This window comes from Pongo pygmaeus, chromosome 18 (genome assembly GCF_028885625.2).
Source record: "Pongo pygmaeus isolate AG05252 chromosome 18, NHGRI_mPonPyg2-v2.0_pri, whole genome shotgun sequence".
In the NCBI taxonomy this organism is placed as follows: Eukaryota; Metazoa; Chordata; class Mammalia; order Primates; family Hominidae; genus Pongo; species Pongo pygmaeus.
In genome coordinates, this window is record NC_072391.2 from 43,378,302 (window position 1) to 43,397,165 (window position 18,864).

General features: G+C 46.6%; 1 protein-coding gene across 1 annotated transcript in view; it reads right to left on the reverse strand.

Moving 5' to 3' along the window:
* Nucleotides 1–2,199: 2,199 nt before the first annotated feature.
* Nucleotides 2,200–18,864, reverse strand: part of LOC129015245 (putative cyclin-Y-like protein 3) — a 53,454-nt gene continuing 36,789 nt past the window's right edge. The window contains 4 exon segments of the mRNA XM_054452870.2: nucleotides 2,200–2,322; nucleotides 4,034–4,227; nucleotides 13,327–13,378; nucleotides 14,264–14,305. Of these exon segments, the coding sequence (XP_054308845.2) occupies nucleotides 2,200–2,322; nucleotides 4,034–4,227; nucleotides 13,327–13,378; nucleotides 14,264–14,305 (411 nt within the window).

Consider the following 18,864-nt stretch of genomic DNA (forward strand, 5'->3'; position numbering starts at 1 on the left):
TGAAAAGATCAATACCAGATTGAATGACTATCTATTGACAAAGGGCCCTAAAAAGCTTACTTTAGCACTAATCTTTTACATGGTTAAGGACATTTGCTAATTTGAGGTCACCTAAACACTGGAAAAAAAATGAAAGGGCAGCATGTCCATAAACCAACAAATAATTTGGCTGTAATGTATCATAAGACACAAAGAAACCCCACACATCTGTACAGTAAACATGTATTAGATACTCACACACAGGTGTATGTGCATGCACACACACACATGCACACACACACACACACATCTACACGCACATGCACCTATAAACACACACCTACACGCACATGCACACACACACACACCTACACGCAACACACACCCAGTTATAAAACAAAGCCTAATGAGGTGCTGCTTCCAGTTCAATATTCACCTGTGCATTTTTTTTCTTATTTCATCAAATGAAGAGCTTTTTGTCACCTTGCCATTCTTGAAGACAGTATGGAGAAGATCATGACCATATTCTTCAAGGTCTCCTTTTCTTTCCTCCAGTGTAACAAAATTCTCTGCTGGCGTCCTATGAGATAATTGGCCCTTTGGAACTTTTGTTGGGATCCCACTCACAGGAGCCTCAGGCTGTATCTACCTGGCCAAGCTCACCTAGATGGTGGAGGCAACTAGGCCTGCCTTGGGAGCCCAGGGACCTTAGTCTCAGTCTCTTCTTATTTCGAAAAGGGCAAGAAAACCATTTTTTGAAAAAACTGAACACAAGGAGACAGCAGCACTTAGTGATGAATGAGGAGTGTGAGAGCTGAAGCAGGTTTGGCGTCCAGCAGCTGTGTGCCAGGTGGGCTTGAGCAGGAACCTCTCAGACTCAGTTTCCTCATCCCTGAGTAACAACAAAAACAGTAACAATAAAAGTATTGACATTTACAAGGTGTCCAAAAGATTATAGAATATTATGTATAGAAAGCAGCTGCACCATCCCTGGTAAAGTCAGAATCCAAGAAATTCCAGCTGCTACTTCTTCCATCATCATCTCTAGGAAGTAAGATTATGAGAGTTTTACTGAGCAGCAATTTTTCCTCATTTCTCTTAGCAACAGCACTAGTAACTTTTAAACACCAGCAAGCCAAATGTCCTACACAAATGAAATCCTGCCCTTAAAGGACCATGGCTGGGCAGCATGGACCCAGGTGTGGGCCCCATGGTGGTTAGTGGAGGGCAGGAGGGAAATTGGGCCCTCTCCTCCCAGAGACTCAGAGAGGCCAGAAAAAGGCACTGAGGTGGCCTTCCAGGAAGCAGAAGGCTAGAAGGCCTTGCAGGGGATCCTAAATAGCCTTCAGGGCACCTGACAGGGCTGGGCCTGTGCCAGCTTCCCTCACTTTCCTCCTCTCCACAGAAGAACCTGGCCCCAGGTGGCAGGTGGGTCTGAGGCTGCCAAGCACTCACCAGAGGCTGTGGGTACCTTCAATATGGCCCTTTTTGAAGCAGCAGCTCAAACAGATCCTTGCAGAGCAGCTTCCTCAACATCTGGAACTTCTCACTCCAGGCCCAGGTCTGCAGGGGAGCCAAGGAGGGAGACACGGGCTCACCTGTGGCTGAGACCTCCTCTGCGATGTCCCTTCTTCCACCTCCCCAAGGACAGGCCCAGATGCCCTAATGAACAGCCCAGCATAAAGACTACAGGAGAGTGAACAGAACCGTCTGGCACCCAGGACGGAGGGGGGTGCCTGGTGAGCACAGGGAGAGGCCCCAGGCCCCTGTCCAGAAATGTGCTCCTTGCAGCCCAGACTCGAGGTGGAGGTGTCCTGTGTGCACACGCAGTCCATGGTGTGTTCTCCCTGGGGGTCATCTAGCTGCACATCTAGAACAAGGTGGCCATTCTCTGGACACTGTGGCAGGTAGGGGATGGGGAGATGGGGCAGCCCACAAAGCTCAGTGCCCTGCCATGGACCACTTTCTGCTCCGAGACCTCCCTGCTGTGGGTTCTCCACACCCTGAGACACTGCCCTGAAGTCAGACAGAAGCAAACGAGCTCCTCTCCCAAGACTGCCCTCTCCCACGCTGGCTGATGACTTCCTAGAGGGGGACTCAGTCACCAGGGGCTGGGGACTGTTTCTTCGGGTGGATGCCCTGGAGTTTAGGCTGGCCGGTTCATCCCATTACTCCATGTGCATAAGACAAGGCAGGGCAGAAATGACACAGGCACCACCTTTATTTCTGCATTCCTGCAAAGTGGTTTCTGCAGGTCCTGCTGATACAGTTAAGCAGCTCCGCTAGGGAAGGGCTTTGGAAGTGGCTCTGGAAGGTTTGGGGTTGTGGTGAGAGGCCATGGATCTACAAGGAGAGGGTGGTCACTGAGCAGATGGCTGGGTGTCTACCCACAGACCCAGAACCGGTGACATGTCAGGGGGTTATGGCTGGCTGGCAGGGACTCACTGATTGAGGTGAAAACCCCGTGTGTATGCGGTGATGCGGCCTTGTAGGTCCTCAACCATGATCACAAACAAGCACATGAGGTCCCCACACGGTGGGTTCAGGCTGCTTATGGTGAGCACTTTCAGGCACTGCACGGGATGCAGGAATGGCCAAGTGTGAATGCACCAGGCCTCCTGGAATGTGGCCCTCCACCCCACTGAAGAGCCTCTTTCTTGCTCCCCGCCCGGAAATCTCCCGTTCCAGTCACAGTTCTGGGACTGCACAAGACACCATGGCTACTCCTGGCTCCCTGGATGTACTCAGGTGGTGTGCCACCGAGGGGCTCCATCTTCAAGCCCTTCTGAGGGACCCACGGCCACTGGTCGGCACAAGGTAAGGACATCCAGGGCCAGCTTTCTCTCTTCCTAAATGTGGTCCTGGTCTGGGTGCCTCCCGAGATGACTCCAGTGGGAAGCCCTGGTCCTCAGCCCCTTCGTCAGTCCCTGGCCCCCATGCTCCCTGCTCTTCTTCCCAATTCCCAATCCCAGTGCCTTGTGCACCTCCCAGGTCACCCCCAGTGAAAATGCTCAGGAAGGACAAAAAGCTACCCTCAGCCCTGTTGGAGACATCAGATGGGTCAGGGTCCATGCTCTTGCACAGGTTTCCACCCTGGTCCACTTGGATGTGGGCCTCACACACGGTATAGGGCTCTGTCAGGAAGTGGGGGATTCCCAGGCACCTGCACTCTGGAACAGCCCACCTAGCACACAGCAGAGTTTGCGGGTGTGTTATCATGCATGGTTTAATTTTCAGCTTTAGGCTTTCATTTTCAAATTTCACTATGAACACTGGAATTCTGGTTTACACACACACACACCTGCCTGCTGGCAAGCAGCGATCCTTGTTGGCAAAGAACTTTCTCCCAAATGCCTCTAGAGGTCACCCAGGGCTTGGGGAGCCCACAAGGCCACCTCATCTGTGTGGGCCCGTGTCTCAGGTGGGCAGGGCCGTCAGAGCTTCAGGGTCTTCACAAACTCACACTGCTCTCCTGGGGCAGCCCCCATGCAGAGGTGGCCTGAGGACTTCCCAGGTCCCCAGTTGGAACACTGCCCCTCCGTGGGATTTGGAATCGCAGTTATTTAGGGGGAGGAGAGAGTTTCTATGATCAACTCTGTGTACCGTTGAACTATAGACCTTTTCCACAATTGCTCTGAACAAGCAGAGAGACCCTGGGACCCTGAGCGGCTTCTTCCCAAAGAACCTGAGTCCACGAGAGCAGAGTTTACAACCAAGCCAGTCTCACCACACCCATTTATTGTGCTGGATCAGGCTGACTTCTGCACTCAGGAGCTGTGAGCCTTTTTGGTTTTCTTAAGTGACTGTCATTTATACTTACAGAATTCCATCAGGCTGATTTCCAGCCCGGCTTTGTACTCCGCGATATTTTTAGCATCATGACTATTTTTTAATCCATGGGCCATGAATTTGTAGGGTGCAGGTGTGATGGCCTGAGAGGCAGAGCTGTGCTCCAATCCTGCCCTGACGTGCTCATCTGTGACATAGAGACTCCAGCAGGGCAGGGACCTCCAGGAGCCCTCCCCTGATCAGGCCACCCAACTTCCAGACCAACCTCCACCTTGCACAGCACTGAGCCCTCTTGCAGCCCCTGGATGCTGTGCAGAACTAAGAAGTGCTCCAGTGTGTTGTCTTCTGGGTGCAGCAAGAAGCAGGTGTAATGACATGGGACTCCATGGTCCATGAGCACCTGGTGGATCTCCTGCTTCATCTCCTGGGGGAAGACTTCTGCCAGTGATAAGGCCCCCACTACCTTGGTGAAGAGGCCATATGGCAGGGAGAAAGGACATGCTCCCTTGTCCCCAGCCCAAAATACCCAGGTCCCAAGAATAAATGCCCAATATACTCAGTTTCCCACTTTTTGGCTTACGTTCCAGGTCCTGGCTGTACACACCATGTCCACCTACTCGTATGTGTGTGCTGGATGGAGCCTGGCCCTGCTGGCTATTCCTGAGACCAAGAGTAACACCTGAGCAGAGTAGGGGGATACGGAAGAACAAGGGGAGGGAAAAGAACAGCCTTGTCTCCTCCCTAGCCCGGTACTAACGGCCCCAGGAAAAATGGCTTTCACCTTCCATTAGGGGCACTCCAAGGCCCAACCCTGGGGACACAGAGGACATGAGAGGGCTTTGCCTGGTTCCCCATTGAGTTAAAAGCATGCAACACCTCTGGGCTGGCTCTGCCCTTGGAGACCACCCAGCACCACCTCCCCTCTGGCAGACGGTGAAGTCATGGCCCAGAGAGAGGTGACTTAACTCAGGGCACAGAGCAAGAGGCTGGGACTTCTGGGACACCTCTCCCACCAGCCAGTCACTCCCACTCCTCTCCACAAACAGGCCTGGCAGATCCAGCTGGTAGCTCTCTTCTAGCAGTGGGGCAGTGACCTAAGTCTGGACTACATTCCCATGTCCAGCACACCGGCTGAATGTCCCTGGGTGTTGGGAACAGGCCCCAAAATCTGGCCATAAACTGGCCCCAAAACTGGCCCTAAGCAAAATCTCTGCAGCACTGTGATATGATCATGATGGCCATGACACCCACGCTGAAGGTTGTGGGTTTCCCAGAATGAGGGCAAGGAACACCTGGCCCACCCAGGGTGGAAAACCCCTTAAAGGCATTCTTAAACCACAAACAATAGCATGAGCTATCTGTGCCTTAAGGACATGCTCCTGCTGCAGTTAACTAGCCCAACCCATCCCTTTACTTGGCCCATCCCTTTATTTCCCATAAGAAGTACTTTTAGTTAATCTATAATCTATAGAATCAATGCTTATCACTGGCTTGCCATCAATAAATATTTGGGTAAATCTCTGTTTAGGGCTCTCAGCTCTGAAGGCTGTGGGACCCCTGATTTCCCACTCCACACTCTATATTTCTGTGTGTGTGTGTCTTTAATTCCTCTAGTGCTGCTGGGTTAGGGTCTCCACAACCGAGCTGGTTTCAGCAAGCAGCACACAATGTGGAAGCTTGAACGCAGGTCGAAGGGTCACCAGAGCGACAGTTGGAGAACTTGGAACTAAGCTGGAGGACACCCAAGTACTCTTAAGCAATCCCCGTGGTGAATAAGAAGGGGAGCTCAGAAGCATCAGGGTAACAATGGGACAAGTGTGGGCTCTGGTTCATTCCACCTTGGAACATTTTCACACTGATGATGAGGAGCAAGGAGAGTATAATGAAGAAACAGAGCAGGTTTGTTTGCCAGCTAAAGCTAAAGCAGCAAAGGAGGAAGAGGTTCATCCCTACCCTTCTGCACCACCTCATTATTTTGAAGAAAAAGAGTGGCCTGACCCTCCAGATCTTTCTTTTCTGGAGGACACTGGGTGAAAAGTAGTAGCCCTAGTGACTGTTCAAGCAGTGCCTCCAGTGACTGCTCTCAGTTCTATTCAGACAGGAATTCAGCAAGCTAGAAGAGAGGGTGATTTAGAGGCTTGGAAATTCCCTGTTAGAATATACACCCCCAGATCAACAGGGAAATATCGTAGCTACATTTAAGCCTTTTCCTTTTAAATTACTCAAATAATTTAAACAAGCTATTAATCAATATGGACCAGGTTCTCTTCTTGTAATGGAACTGTTAAAGAATGTTGCTGTTTCCAGTCAGATGATTCCTACTGACTGGGATGCTCTTACTCGAGCTTGTTTAACTCCTGCTCAATTCTTACAATTTAAAACTTGGTGGGCAGATGAAGCTTCCATTCAGGCTGCTTGCAACACCCAGGCGTAACCTCAAATTAATATAACTGAAGACCAACTTTTGGGGGTTGGCAGCTGGGCTGGTTTAGATGCACAAGTGGTTATGCAGGTTGATGCCATAGAGCAGCTTAGAGGAGTGTGCATTAGAGCTTGGGAAAAAATTACTTCAGGAGCAGAGCAATACCCTTCCTTTAGTGCTGTAAAATAGGGACCAAAAGAACTGTAAGCGGACTTTATAGCTTGGTTACAGGAGTCTCTTACAAAGGTGATTGCAGGATATAGTGTTATGGTTATCAGCTTTCAACAATGCTAATCCCGATTGCCAGGCTGCTCTGCAACCTATTAGACAGAAAGCACATTCAGTTGATAATATCAAGGCCTATGATGGTATCAGAGGTAATCTGCATAAGGCTACTCTGCTAGCCCAGGCAATGGCAGGACTGAAACTGGGTAAAGGAAATACTCCATTTCCTGGAGCTTGTTTTAACTGTGGGAAGCATGGTCATACTAAAAGAGAATGTAGAAAAAAACAGTGAGTCAGGCCACCAGATAGGGGAAAAAAGAAAACTGCTGAGCCTGAAATATGTCCAAAATGCAAAAAAGGAAAACATTGGGCTAATCAGTGTCACTCTAAGTTTGACAAAGATAGGAACCCAATTTTGGGAAATGCCATGAGGGGCCCTTCCCGGGCCCTGTTCCAAACCGGGGCATTTCCAGCTCAGGCCATTCCCTCACCCCTGTAAAATATCTGTCCCCCACCACAGCCAGTAGTGCTGCAGTAGATTTATGCTGCACAAAAGCTGTAAGCCTTCTGCCTGGGGAACCGCCCACAAAAAGTTTCAACAGGGGCCTGTGTACCCTTGCCAGCAGGGATTATAGGATTACTTCTAGGAAGGTCTAGGTTAAATTTAAAATGGGTATAAGTACATACAGGAGTCATTGATTCAGATCACAATGAGGAAATTCAAATTGTTATATCTACTTCTGTTCCCTGGAAAGCAAAGCCAGGAGAGTGTATAGCACAGCTCCTGATTGTGCCATATGTGGAAATGAGGAAAAGTGAAATTAAATGAACAGAAGGATTTGGAAGCACAAATAAACAAGGCAAAGCAGCTTATTGGGTGAATCAAATTACTGATAAATGTCCTACCTGTGAAATAACTATTCAGGGAAAGAAATTTAAAGGTCTGGTAGATACAGGAGCTGACATTTCAAGCATTTCTCTGCAGCACTGGCCATCTGCGTGGTCAATTCAACCCACTCAATTTAACATAGAGTTGGTAAAGCCCCTGAAGTATATCAAAGTAGTTATATTTTGCATTGTGAAGGGCCCAATGGACAACCTGGGACTATTCAACCAATTATAACTTCTGTACCTATAAATTTATGGGAGAGAGATTTATTACAACAATGGGGAGCATAAGTTCTAATTCCAGAGCAATTATACAGCCCCTAAAGTCACCATATGATGCATGAAATGGAGTACGTCCTTGGCATGGGACTAGGAAAAAAATTTGCAAGGTTTGAAGGAACCGCTTCAAGCGGAAAGACAAAGTTCCCACCAAGGTTTAGGATATCATTTTTGATGGCAGCCATTGTTAAGCCTCCAGAACCTATACCTTTAAAATGGTTAACAGATAAGCCAATTTGGATAGAACAATGACCACTAAGTAAAGAGAAACTGGAGGCTTTAGAGGAATTAGTTACTGAACGATTAGAAAACGGACATGTACCTCCAACATTTTTCCCTCGGAATTCTCCAGTTTTCATAATTAAGAAAAAATCAGGTAAATGGAGAATGTTAACTGATTTAAGAAACATTAATTCAGTTATACAACCTATGGGGACATTACAGCCAGGATTGCCTTCTGCTGCTATGATTCTGAAAAATTGGCCTTTAGTAGTCACAGATTTAAAAGACTGTTTCTTTACTATCCCCTTAGCTGAACAAGACTGTGAATGGTTTGCATTTACAATTCCTGCAGTAAACAACCTGCAGACTGCTAAGCATTTTCATTGGAGAGTGTTGCCACAAGGCATGTTAAACAGTCCAACAATTTGCCAGACTTATGTAGGGCAAGCAATTAAACCTACTCATAAAAAATTTTCACAGTGTTACATTATTCATTATATGGATGACATAACTTGTGCTGGCCACACTCGAGAAATATTACTCCAGTGTTATGATCACTTGCAAAATTCAATTTCTGGCACTGGTTTAATTATAGCTCCTGACAAAATTCAGACTATTCCTCCTTACTCCTACTTGGGGACCTTGGTAAATGACACTACCATTGTGCCACAGAAAGTAACTATATGTAGGGATCAATTGAAAACATTAAGTAACTTTCAAAAATTACTAGGTGACGTTAATTGGATATGACCTGCTCTAGGCATTCCTACCTATGCCATGAGTAACCTATTTTCTATTCTTAGAGGAGATCCTCGTCTCACTAGCCCTCGGCAATTAACAAAAGAAGCTGAGGCAGAGCTTCAGTTAATCAAAAAGCAAGTCCATAAAGCTCAAATAAATAGAATAGATCCAGAGAAGACTCCAGATTTGCTAATTTCTCCAACTCAGCATTCACCTACTGGTGTTATTGTCCAAGAACAGGACTTAGTAGAATGGCTTTTTCTTCCACACACTAATTCATGGACTCTAACTCCCTATTTGGATCAAATCGCTACTATGATAGGAAATGGGAGAATGCAGATTGTTAGATTACATGGTTATGATCCTGGAAAAATTATTGTCCCCCTCATGAAGGCAAAAATACAGCAAGCTTTTATAAATAGTCTTACTTGGCAAACGCATTTAGCTGACTTTGTGGGTATTCTTGATAATTTTCCTAAAACAAAACTGTTTCAATTTTTGAAATTAACTAACTGGATCCTCTCTAGAATAATTAAATTTAAACCAATTGAAGGTGCTGAGAATGTCTTAACAGATGGGTCTAGTAATGGTAAAGCTTCTTATTCTGGCTCAAAAGGTAAAGTTTTTCAGATGCCCTATACTACAACTCAAAAAGCAGAGCTTGTAGCTGTAATTGAGGTATTGACTGCTTTTGATATGCCTATTAATGTGATTTTTGATTCTTCATACATGGTTCATTCCACACAATTATTTGAAAATGCTCAGTTATTATTCCATACAGATGAACAACTGATAACTTTATTTACCCAACTGCAAATAGCAGTTAGGAGTAAAACGTACCCTTTTTACATCACTCACATTAGGGCTCATACACCTCTTCCAGGACCTTTGACTGCAGGGAATCAAATGGCTGATTGCCTAGTTGCTAATGCAATATCTAATGCTAAACACTTTCACAGTTTAACCCATGTTAATGCCTCTGGTCTCAAATGCAGATACAGCATTACCTGGAAAGAAGCTAAAGCTATTATCCATGATGCCCAACTTGCCAAATGGTGTATTCCTCACCTTTTACAGGAGGAGTTAATCCTCGAGGATTGGAATCTAGTTCTCTTTGGCAAGTGGATGTCACACATGTTCCTTTGTTTGGGAGACTAGCTTATGTACATGTATGTGTGTACACCTTTTCTCACTTTGTCTGGGCTACATGCCAATCAGGAAAGTCTTCTGCCTATGTTAAACATCACCTTTTGCAGTGTTTTGCAGTGATGGGCATTCCAGCTTCTATTAAAACAGACAATGCCCCAGGCTATACTAGCCAAGCTCTAGCTACATTTTTCTCTATATGGAATATTAAACACATTACTGGTATCCCATATAATTCTCAAGGACAAGTCACAGAGGAAAGAATGAATCTCTCCCTGAAAGAGCAGTTGCAAAAACAGAAAGGGGAAACAGGGATTACGGGACAGCCCATACACAATTGAATCTAGCATTATTAACTTTAAATTTTTTGAGTGTGCCTAAAGGCCACATGTTATCAGCAGCTGAACAGCATCTATAGAAACCAGCTGCAAAGACAGAAGCAGAACAACTGGTTTGGTGGAGAGATCTGATAACAAAAATTTGGGAAATAGGTAAAATAATAACAGGGTAGAGGTTATGCTTGTGTTTCTCCAGGACTGAATCAACAGCTGATTTGGATATCATCAAGAAACCTGAAACCTTACCATGAGGCAGATGCTGAGGAAGAGATTCCAGGAAGAACCCAAGGACCCCCTGGTTGCAGTCATGTTGGGGCTGACACTGAGGAGGACCCCAACTGTCACAAGCAACACCCATCAAACACAGCCACCCACCTGGGGACAGATCAAGAAGCTGTCACAGATGGTGGAGGAAAACCTAAGGAAAGCAGGACAACCAGTCACAATGAGTAATTTAATGGCAGCTATGATAGTGGTGATCACCATTGCCATGAGTATTCCTTCAACAAGGGCTGACACAGAGAACAATTATATTTATTGGGCATATTTATCAATCTTGGCTGGCAGTAATGCCTGGATGTAATCACTCTATGACACAGTTACACATGCTTTCTGATCTCAGTATTTGCCATAATAAATCTGGTCCTATAATTGAGGCATACTGCCCTCAAAAACCTATTTGTAAACAGAATTGAACCTAGGCAGAAAAAATGAATGTACTTGTTTAGGAAGATTGCATTGCAGAACAGGCAGAGGTGCTGTGCAATGATTCCTATGGAATCATTATTGATTGGTCCCTAAGGGGATGTTTAGCTTGAATTGCACCCCTCTGCATGCCATGGCCATACTATGTTCAGCTGGTCTGAACAAAACGGTCAGATGGTAGAAATGATAAGAAATATGCAAGAGTTCCTATTATCTGGCACCATGGTGGTATAGTGGCCCCTCAACCTCAAATGATATGGCCCGTTATAGGACCTAAACATAAGGATTTGTGGAAGCTATTAATGACTCTTAATAAGAACAAAATTTAGGAAAGAATAAAAAAGCATCTAGAAGCACACTCTAAAAACTTGTCTTTGGATATTGCAAAATTAAAAGAACAAATATTTGAAGCATTCCAGGCACATCTGACCTTAATGCTAGGAACTGGAGTACTTGAAGGAGCTGCAGATGGATTAGCAGCTAGTAATCCATTAAAATGGATAAAAACACTTGGAAGCTCTATGATTTCAACAATGATTGTGCTTTTAATCTGTGTTGTTTGTCTTTGTATAGTATGCAGATGCAGATCCTGACTCCTGTGAGAAGTAGCTCACTGTGACAAAGCTGCCTTTGCTTTTATCTCTTTGCAAAACAAAGAAGGGGGACATGTTGGGAACAGGCCCCCAAATCTGGCCATAAACTGGCCCCAAAACTTGCCATAAGCAAAATTTCCACAGCACTGTGACATGCTCGTGATGGCCATGACACCCACTCTGAAGGTTGTTGGTTTACTGGAATGATGGCAAGGAACACCTGGCCCACCCAGGGGCGAAAACTGCTTAAAGGCGTTCTTAAACCACAAACAATAGCATGAGCTATCTGTGCCTTAAGGACGTGCTCCTGCTGCAGATAACTAGCCAGATCCATCCCTTTACTTTGGCCCATCCCTTTATTTCCCATAAGAAATACTTTTAGTTCATCTATAATCTATAGAAACAATGCTTATCACTGACTTGCTGTCAATAAATATGTGAGTAAATCTCTGTTTAGGGCTCTCAGCTCTGAAGGCTGTGAGACCCCTGATTTCCCACTCCACGCTCTATATTTCTGTGGGCCTTTAATTTCTCTAGCACCACTGGGTTAGGGTCTCCATGACCGAGCTAGTCTTGGCACCTGTGCAAGGCACAGGACTCTCGGTTTCCTGCCTATGACATGGGGTCAGAAGGAGCATGGGTAACACTTGGTACTTTAGCTTCATCCTTCCTAGCAGACTCAGGCCTGGTCTCCAGCATCCCTTCCTCCACCTTACCTGTGAGAGAAGGGCTGTATCCTGGAGGCCAGGATCTTCACAGCAAAGCCATGTTCTGAATAACAATGAGTTCCTAACCTGGGATCTTATCTCCCAAATCGACCTCATCCAGCCCACCTTTTCTGGGTGACTTGGCTGCACTAACCTCCTTCTTTGAGTTCTCTGGTGAGTCCTTGTGGCTCTGGGGGTGACAAGGATGGAGCTGAGTCAGATGGGCCTAGCTGGTGAGGGAGGGCTGTCCGCCTCACTTCACATGGAGGGGCATGTGCCTTATAGAACAGTGTCTGCATACCTTCCTGAGCCTCCATCCCACAGTCCCACCACATCCTCAGCACCCCTGCAGTCCACTGCCTCCTGCCTCCCACATCCTGAGCCCTCTCTTCCCATTTGCTGCTCCTCAGCCCACCACAGCATGGCTTCCACCTGAGCACACTGCCCAAAGCACTCTCCCCAGGGTCACCAATGCCACTGTTAGGGCCCAGCCCAGGGAACTTCTCCAGCCCTAGTGTGTGTGACTTCTCAGCAGCATCCCCCAACACTGCACACTCCCTCCTCCTCTTCCCTGACCAATATGACCCCCCCGTCCCTCCCTCTCCGGCTCCATCCCCTTCCACCAGTCCTGAGCTGGGGATGTGCCTGGGCCCAGCCTCTCCTCTTTCTCACCTCATCCTCTCCATGGCTTCGAATATCCTCCTTCCACCATGAAGTTCCCATGGCCAATCCTAATCCTGGCCCTGATCAGGCTTTTCAGACAAAGGGGAGAGCTGCCTCCCAGGCATCACATGTGGCTGACCCTTAAGCATCACTGAAGACTCGTCTTGTGGGAATGGAATTTAGCTTCCTCCACAAACTGGCTGCTGCTCTATGTAGGTCCCCCTTCCCTGTTGAATCACTCACCCTAATCTCCCAACTGGCCCATGGTCCCCCACCTCTGTGGCCACAGCCCTAGGATTAGCATTTCTCCTGTTTCAAGAGTGCCACTTGGAGCCCCTCTAATAGGCCCACTGCTCTCTAAGTCAAGCTTCCTAAGCTAGCACTCTCAGGCACCAACCTAAAGCCAGCCTCAGTTTCTTCCTGCCTCCCACTCAGGTCTAGATGCACCAAAACACAGAAGGCTGAAGACCCTGCACCTGCCCTCCCACCTCTGTTCTTTTGTCCAGGCTGCCCCTGATATTCCATTCTTTCAGGCATGCACACTCATCTTTCTAGGCCTAGGTGAAATAAGCCCTCTTCTCAAATGCCGCAATGACCACTGATGGCAAAATTACACCCCATCCCCCAACTTACAGTCTGTGAGGAGAGTAGGGACTAGGTGGCATAATTTTCCATTCCTACCTAGGCACCAGGGGAACAAAGGAGAGCCCCTCCCTGCCCTTGGGAGCTGGGGCCTCCTCTCAGAAACCCTCCAGCAAACACAGGCCTGCCTGGATGCCCATTGAGCAAATGGGGACCTGGGACCCCAGGGTGTGCCCATCAGCCAGGCAGGCCTGCTTGGCTTGGCTTGGCTGAGAGCTCAAAGGTCTCAGCCCTGAGCAGAGTCTGGGTCAGCTTCCAGATAGAACGGCGCACCCAGATCCACCCATCCCAGCCAGCCCCATCTTTTCTTCCCTACCCAGCTCTCAGCAGTGGGATTAGGGTGCATTTCCCAGAAATGTGTGGGCCCAAACCAGACCCACTGGAAGCATGGAGCAGGAGCCTCAGACAGAGATTTCGCCAGCACAGAAAGGCATATCAGGAACATGGAGAGAAGCTACTATCCCTCCCTTGTATCCCACGACGTAGGAGAAATAGGACCTCCGGGAGCTCAGATATGGTCCCCTCCTTCTCACCCTAAATAAGGGTGTGTGAGGCTCAGAAAGGTCCAGAGCCTGACCCAAGGTCACCGGTCAGAAGGAACCCAGATTCCCTTCCACAGCCACACCCCCACGGCTGCTGCACTGCCTGAAACCCTGGCCACTGCGAGTCTTCAATAACTGCATCTGCTGTCACCCCTCCATGAAACTGCCAAGAACCACAAGGATGCACAAGGACTTCCTCTCCCTTCTGGCGACCCAACAGCCCCAGGCAGGGTAACCCCAAGCTCTTGGTAAGTGAGCAGCCCTGCCCCACAGTGAAAAACTGCCTGACTCTAATGACTGAGCAGACAGGAGTAGGAGGGGCAGAGATCGGTTGGTTTTCAAGAAGCAGCAAGAGGAAGGGCAGATAGGAGGAGGAACTTACCCTACCAGGTCCCAGAGAAAGGCTGTGTTGACTGGCATGCCCCTGGAATGAGGGGAGAAGCAGGAAGGGCCCCCACCCACTGTGAAGCAGCAGTTTTGAGCTCTGAGATCCCAGAAGCGGGGAGGCAGAGACCTGGACCTAGGTGAGAAACCTGTGCTCCTTGGCGTGTCTAGAATGGGAGGCATGGATGAGGGGAGGGAAGACAAGGCCAGGTGGCCACAGGCCCCATCCTCCCTCCCCAGCTCTGGGAGCCCACCACCTGCAGAGGGCACCTATCCCCTGATCAGGTTTCAAAGCAATGTGGCCGGTTCCCCAGAGGCCTCCTTTTACCCATGAGGGTCGGTCCTGCCCCTCCTCCTTCCTCTGGAGAACCCTGAAGGTCTCCTCATCTCTGGGTGAAGCCCTGGGGACCTCCCCAGTGAGAGAGTTGCCAACTTGTTCATGAGGACTCCCCTGCTCCCCTGGTGCCACCCTCTCCTGTGCCCTGGGGTCTCAGGACGGCCATGTTAGCAAAGTAGCCAGTTCCCTGGCACGATCTGTGTTCCTCACTCCAGTCTCTGCTGCTACCCTTGCCCTAATGCAGCTGGTGGGTCCCAGGCTGGAGCTCAAGCTGGCTTTGGGCTTCAGTGGGACCACACTTACCAGGGCTGCCCCAGGAAGGGTGCACTCCCTTTGCCTTGCATCTGGCTGTAGGTTGGCCAGAAGGATGGCTATGGGCCAGGAGGCCCCAGTGGCTCCAGGATACCAGAAAGCACAGCTATCTGCATTCGGGCCCATCTCCCTATACCCCCAGAAAGGGGCCACTGCTGGCAAGGTCACTGGGGGACAGGATAACCCAGCATTTGGGGTACTTGCACCCCTCAAGATTGAGGGCCTAAGAGACTGGCTGACAGGGTAAGGGGGGTCCTCTGCTCAGCTTCCACCCCAGAGGGTTGGGCAGAACTGCTTTGGCAACAGCTGATGCAGAGCCAGGCCCAGGCCCTGAGGGGCTGCCCCAGTCTGCCAATCACAGGCACTGAGCATCTCCTCTGCCTTCTGGGCCTAGAGGCCCGCTGGGGCCTCTGGTTCCTGCTGCCCCCTGCAGGTGCCCTGACAGTCACCTCCTTCCTGAGAGTCACTGGTGATGGTGAGAGGGAGGTGGATGGAACCCCCCATCACTGTCTCCCAGAGGACAACTGCACTGTTACCCCAGGCCTCTGAGCTCCAACTGAGAAGCTGGCAGCTCCACCTTCCCATCCTCACAGCCACTTCCATGCCAGGAGGGAACCAAGTCTCTCCCAGGGGGAACAGAGCTGGCAGCAAGAGGCCAAGGGCAGCTCAGCTGGGGAGAAGGAGCATGCACACCTCACCAGGGCACCCCCCAGGGCCTCTGCTGTGCTCCCAGGGCCCTGTCAACATGGCTCTGGCATCCATCCTAACCAGCCTAAGAGGGAGCCAGGATCTCCCTACATGCCTGCCCCTCCCTGGGACCCAGGCAGAGCCTGTGCCTCTCCTTAGCCCCCACCCAGGGTTCTGGGCCTTACACAATGACCAGATGGGAAGAAGGGCCAGGCCTAGGCAGAACCCCTCTCCTACGCACTCCCCAGATTGAAAAAGAAATAGGTCATTTCACATGTCATGATTTTGTATAAATATTTGTAAGAAATTTACTAAAAACCTATATGAATTAATAAACAAATTAATTAGATACAATCAGATACAAGATCAACATACAAACTTAAATTGTACTACTGTATAAAATTAGTCAATCTAAAAATTAAATGAAAACAAAAACACCATTGGTAAAAGCCTCAAAAAGGAAGAAATAGTCAGAAATAAATTTAAGAAAATAAGAGCAATGACATCATAGTGAAAAATTATTCTAAAATGCTAAAAGTAATCAAAGAACTGAATATGTTGAGAGACATCAATATTCAAGAATAACAATGCTTAATATTAACATCAAAATACTAAAAGCTGGATCTATAGATTTAATGCAAATTCTCTAGTTTTTTCAATAAAAATTTTAAACCATTTCCTAAAATGCATGTGGATACACAAAGGAAATAAAATATATGCATTTTTTTAAAAGAATAACAAAATTTAGTTACTTACACTGCCAATATCTTTTTTTTTTTTTTTTTTTTGGAGACAGGGTCTCGCTCTGTCACTTTGGCTGGAGTTCAGTGGTAGGATTACAGCTTACTGCAACCTGGAACTTCTGGGCTCAAGTGATCTTCCCACCTCAGCCTCATGAGTAGCTGGGACTACAAGTGCATGCCACCCATCCTGCTAACATTTGTTTTTTCTTGTAGAGATGGAATCTTGGTGTGTTGCCCAGGATAGTCTCAGACCCCTGGACTCAAGCAATTCTCCTGCCTTGGCCTCCCAAAATGCTTAGATTACAAGTGTTAGCCACCTTGCTCACCCATCCAGTATCAATTTTTACTGCAATGTTATAGTCTGGTACTAGCATAAGTATAGATTCATGTAGGCCAACAAAATAAAATAGAAAGGCCACTAATAAACACATTAATTTATGGTAAATTGATCGTGTCAAAGATGCCAAGAAATTGTAATAGAAAAATAAATGTCTTTTCAAAGAATTTTGCTGGGAAAATTAAATATACACTTTGCAAAACGAAAAAGTGGACTCCTAACTCAAACCGCATGCCCCCAAAAATACTCAAAAAGAGTAATATATCAAAATGTAAGAGGTCAAACACAAAATTCTTTGGAGAAATCTTATAGTTAATATTTGTATTCTTGGATTACATAAATATGTCTAAGATATTACACCAAAGGCACAATTTTATTAAAAAAATAAATTATACTTCATTGAATTGGAAACTTTTCTTTTTAGAACATCAAAAAGAATATGAAAAAATATGCTGCTTAATGGGAGAAAATATTTTAAATTGTATATATTATTTGGGTATATTAGGGTTTATAAAGAACACACACACACATATATATTTTATATATATAATATATATTTTATATAAAATCTCATTTATATATGGAAACTTAAAAACCAAACTCAGAGAAGCTAGTATCTAGAATATATAAAAAACTCTTATCAGTCAATAATAAAACAACTACTGACCAATTAAAAATGGACAAAAGATTTGAATAGATGTTTTCCATAGAAGATACATAATTTGCCAATTTGCTGAATTTCATTAGTTGTTAAGAAAATACAAATCAAACCACAATTAATACTAGTTGACACCCACTAGAATGGCTATACCAAAGATACAATGACAAATGTTAGAAAAGAAGTGGAACTCACATATGCTGCAAATAGGAATGTAAAATATTGTGCCACCTTGAAAATAAAACAATATGAAATAAAAATGCGGCTATCCCTCAAAATGTTGCACATAAAATCACTATAGGACACAGAAATTCTAACCCAAAGTTAGTATGCAAAGGAAATGAAATTCCTATAATCATACAAAGACTCTTACATAAATGCACATAACATGTGGTCATGTCCCTGTAATAGAACGCCACTTGCCATCCAAGAGGAATGATGTAATGATGCAATGATGCAAACTACAACAGAAATGAAACCCAAAAACATTAGGCTAAGTGAAAGAAACCAGACCCAAGAGACCACATAATTCATGATCCCGGCTATTAGAAACTCTGATAATAGGCTCATCTATAGAGACATAAAATTGATTGTTGTCTAGATCTGACATGGCAAAGGTGAATGCAAATAGGATGCATTTTCCTCTTAAGGGATACAAATATTCTAAACTTAGGTGGTAATTAAGCTCGCATGGCTCTGTAAATATACCAAATAGCCTGGAGTTGTGCTTAAAATATGTGGTTGTATTATATAAAATATACCCCAGTAAAGCATTTTTAAAAATTAACATACACTAAGGTTGTTTAAGATTTTGAGAAACCCAAGTCACAGATTGTAAAAATGAAATCTATTTCTTGTCCATTTCAAAGCATAATAAAGAAAACGGAGGCGGCAAGCTAACACGCAAAGGTTTGGTTAGTGATGCAGGGGTATTAATGGGCAGGAACCATGTGATTCGTTTAACCAGGTCAGAAAAGCAAAGGAAATGACCGTAATTTATTGAAGACCACTCTGACTCAGAGTGACTCAGATTGTTAGGAATGTGAAAGCTGTAGTTGTAGGTTTGGGCATATTTCTTATCAAACACAGCTCAAAAGAGCCATCTCATAGAAAGGTTATCAACGACTCTCCTATCCGCAGTTGCCTGAAGTTTTACAGTTGTCTACCGCCACTCCTGAAACTGCATTGTAGTCACTCATTCTAAACCCAATGTAACACTCAAATCTAATACGAAACTCCATATTTCATGACTACCACGTTCAATAATTTGCCTTTTTTTTTTTTTTCCATTTTTTGGCCAGCCCTCCGCATTCCCTCCATTTGTAGCCCTACCTGTCGCCACTCGCTCTGGAGCAAAATTGTCCACCTCGGGAGCTGGGGCTGCGGGTCCGCTTAGTGCGCCGGGCGCCCGTGTTGGCTGGCTCAGGAGCTGTGGGGCGGGCTTGGCGCTCACAGGGCGCAGATGTCCCCTGACAGTCCCGGGAGCCCGCGGCCGCCCCCCCGCACCAGGCCGCGCTCCCCTCAG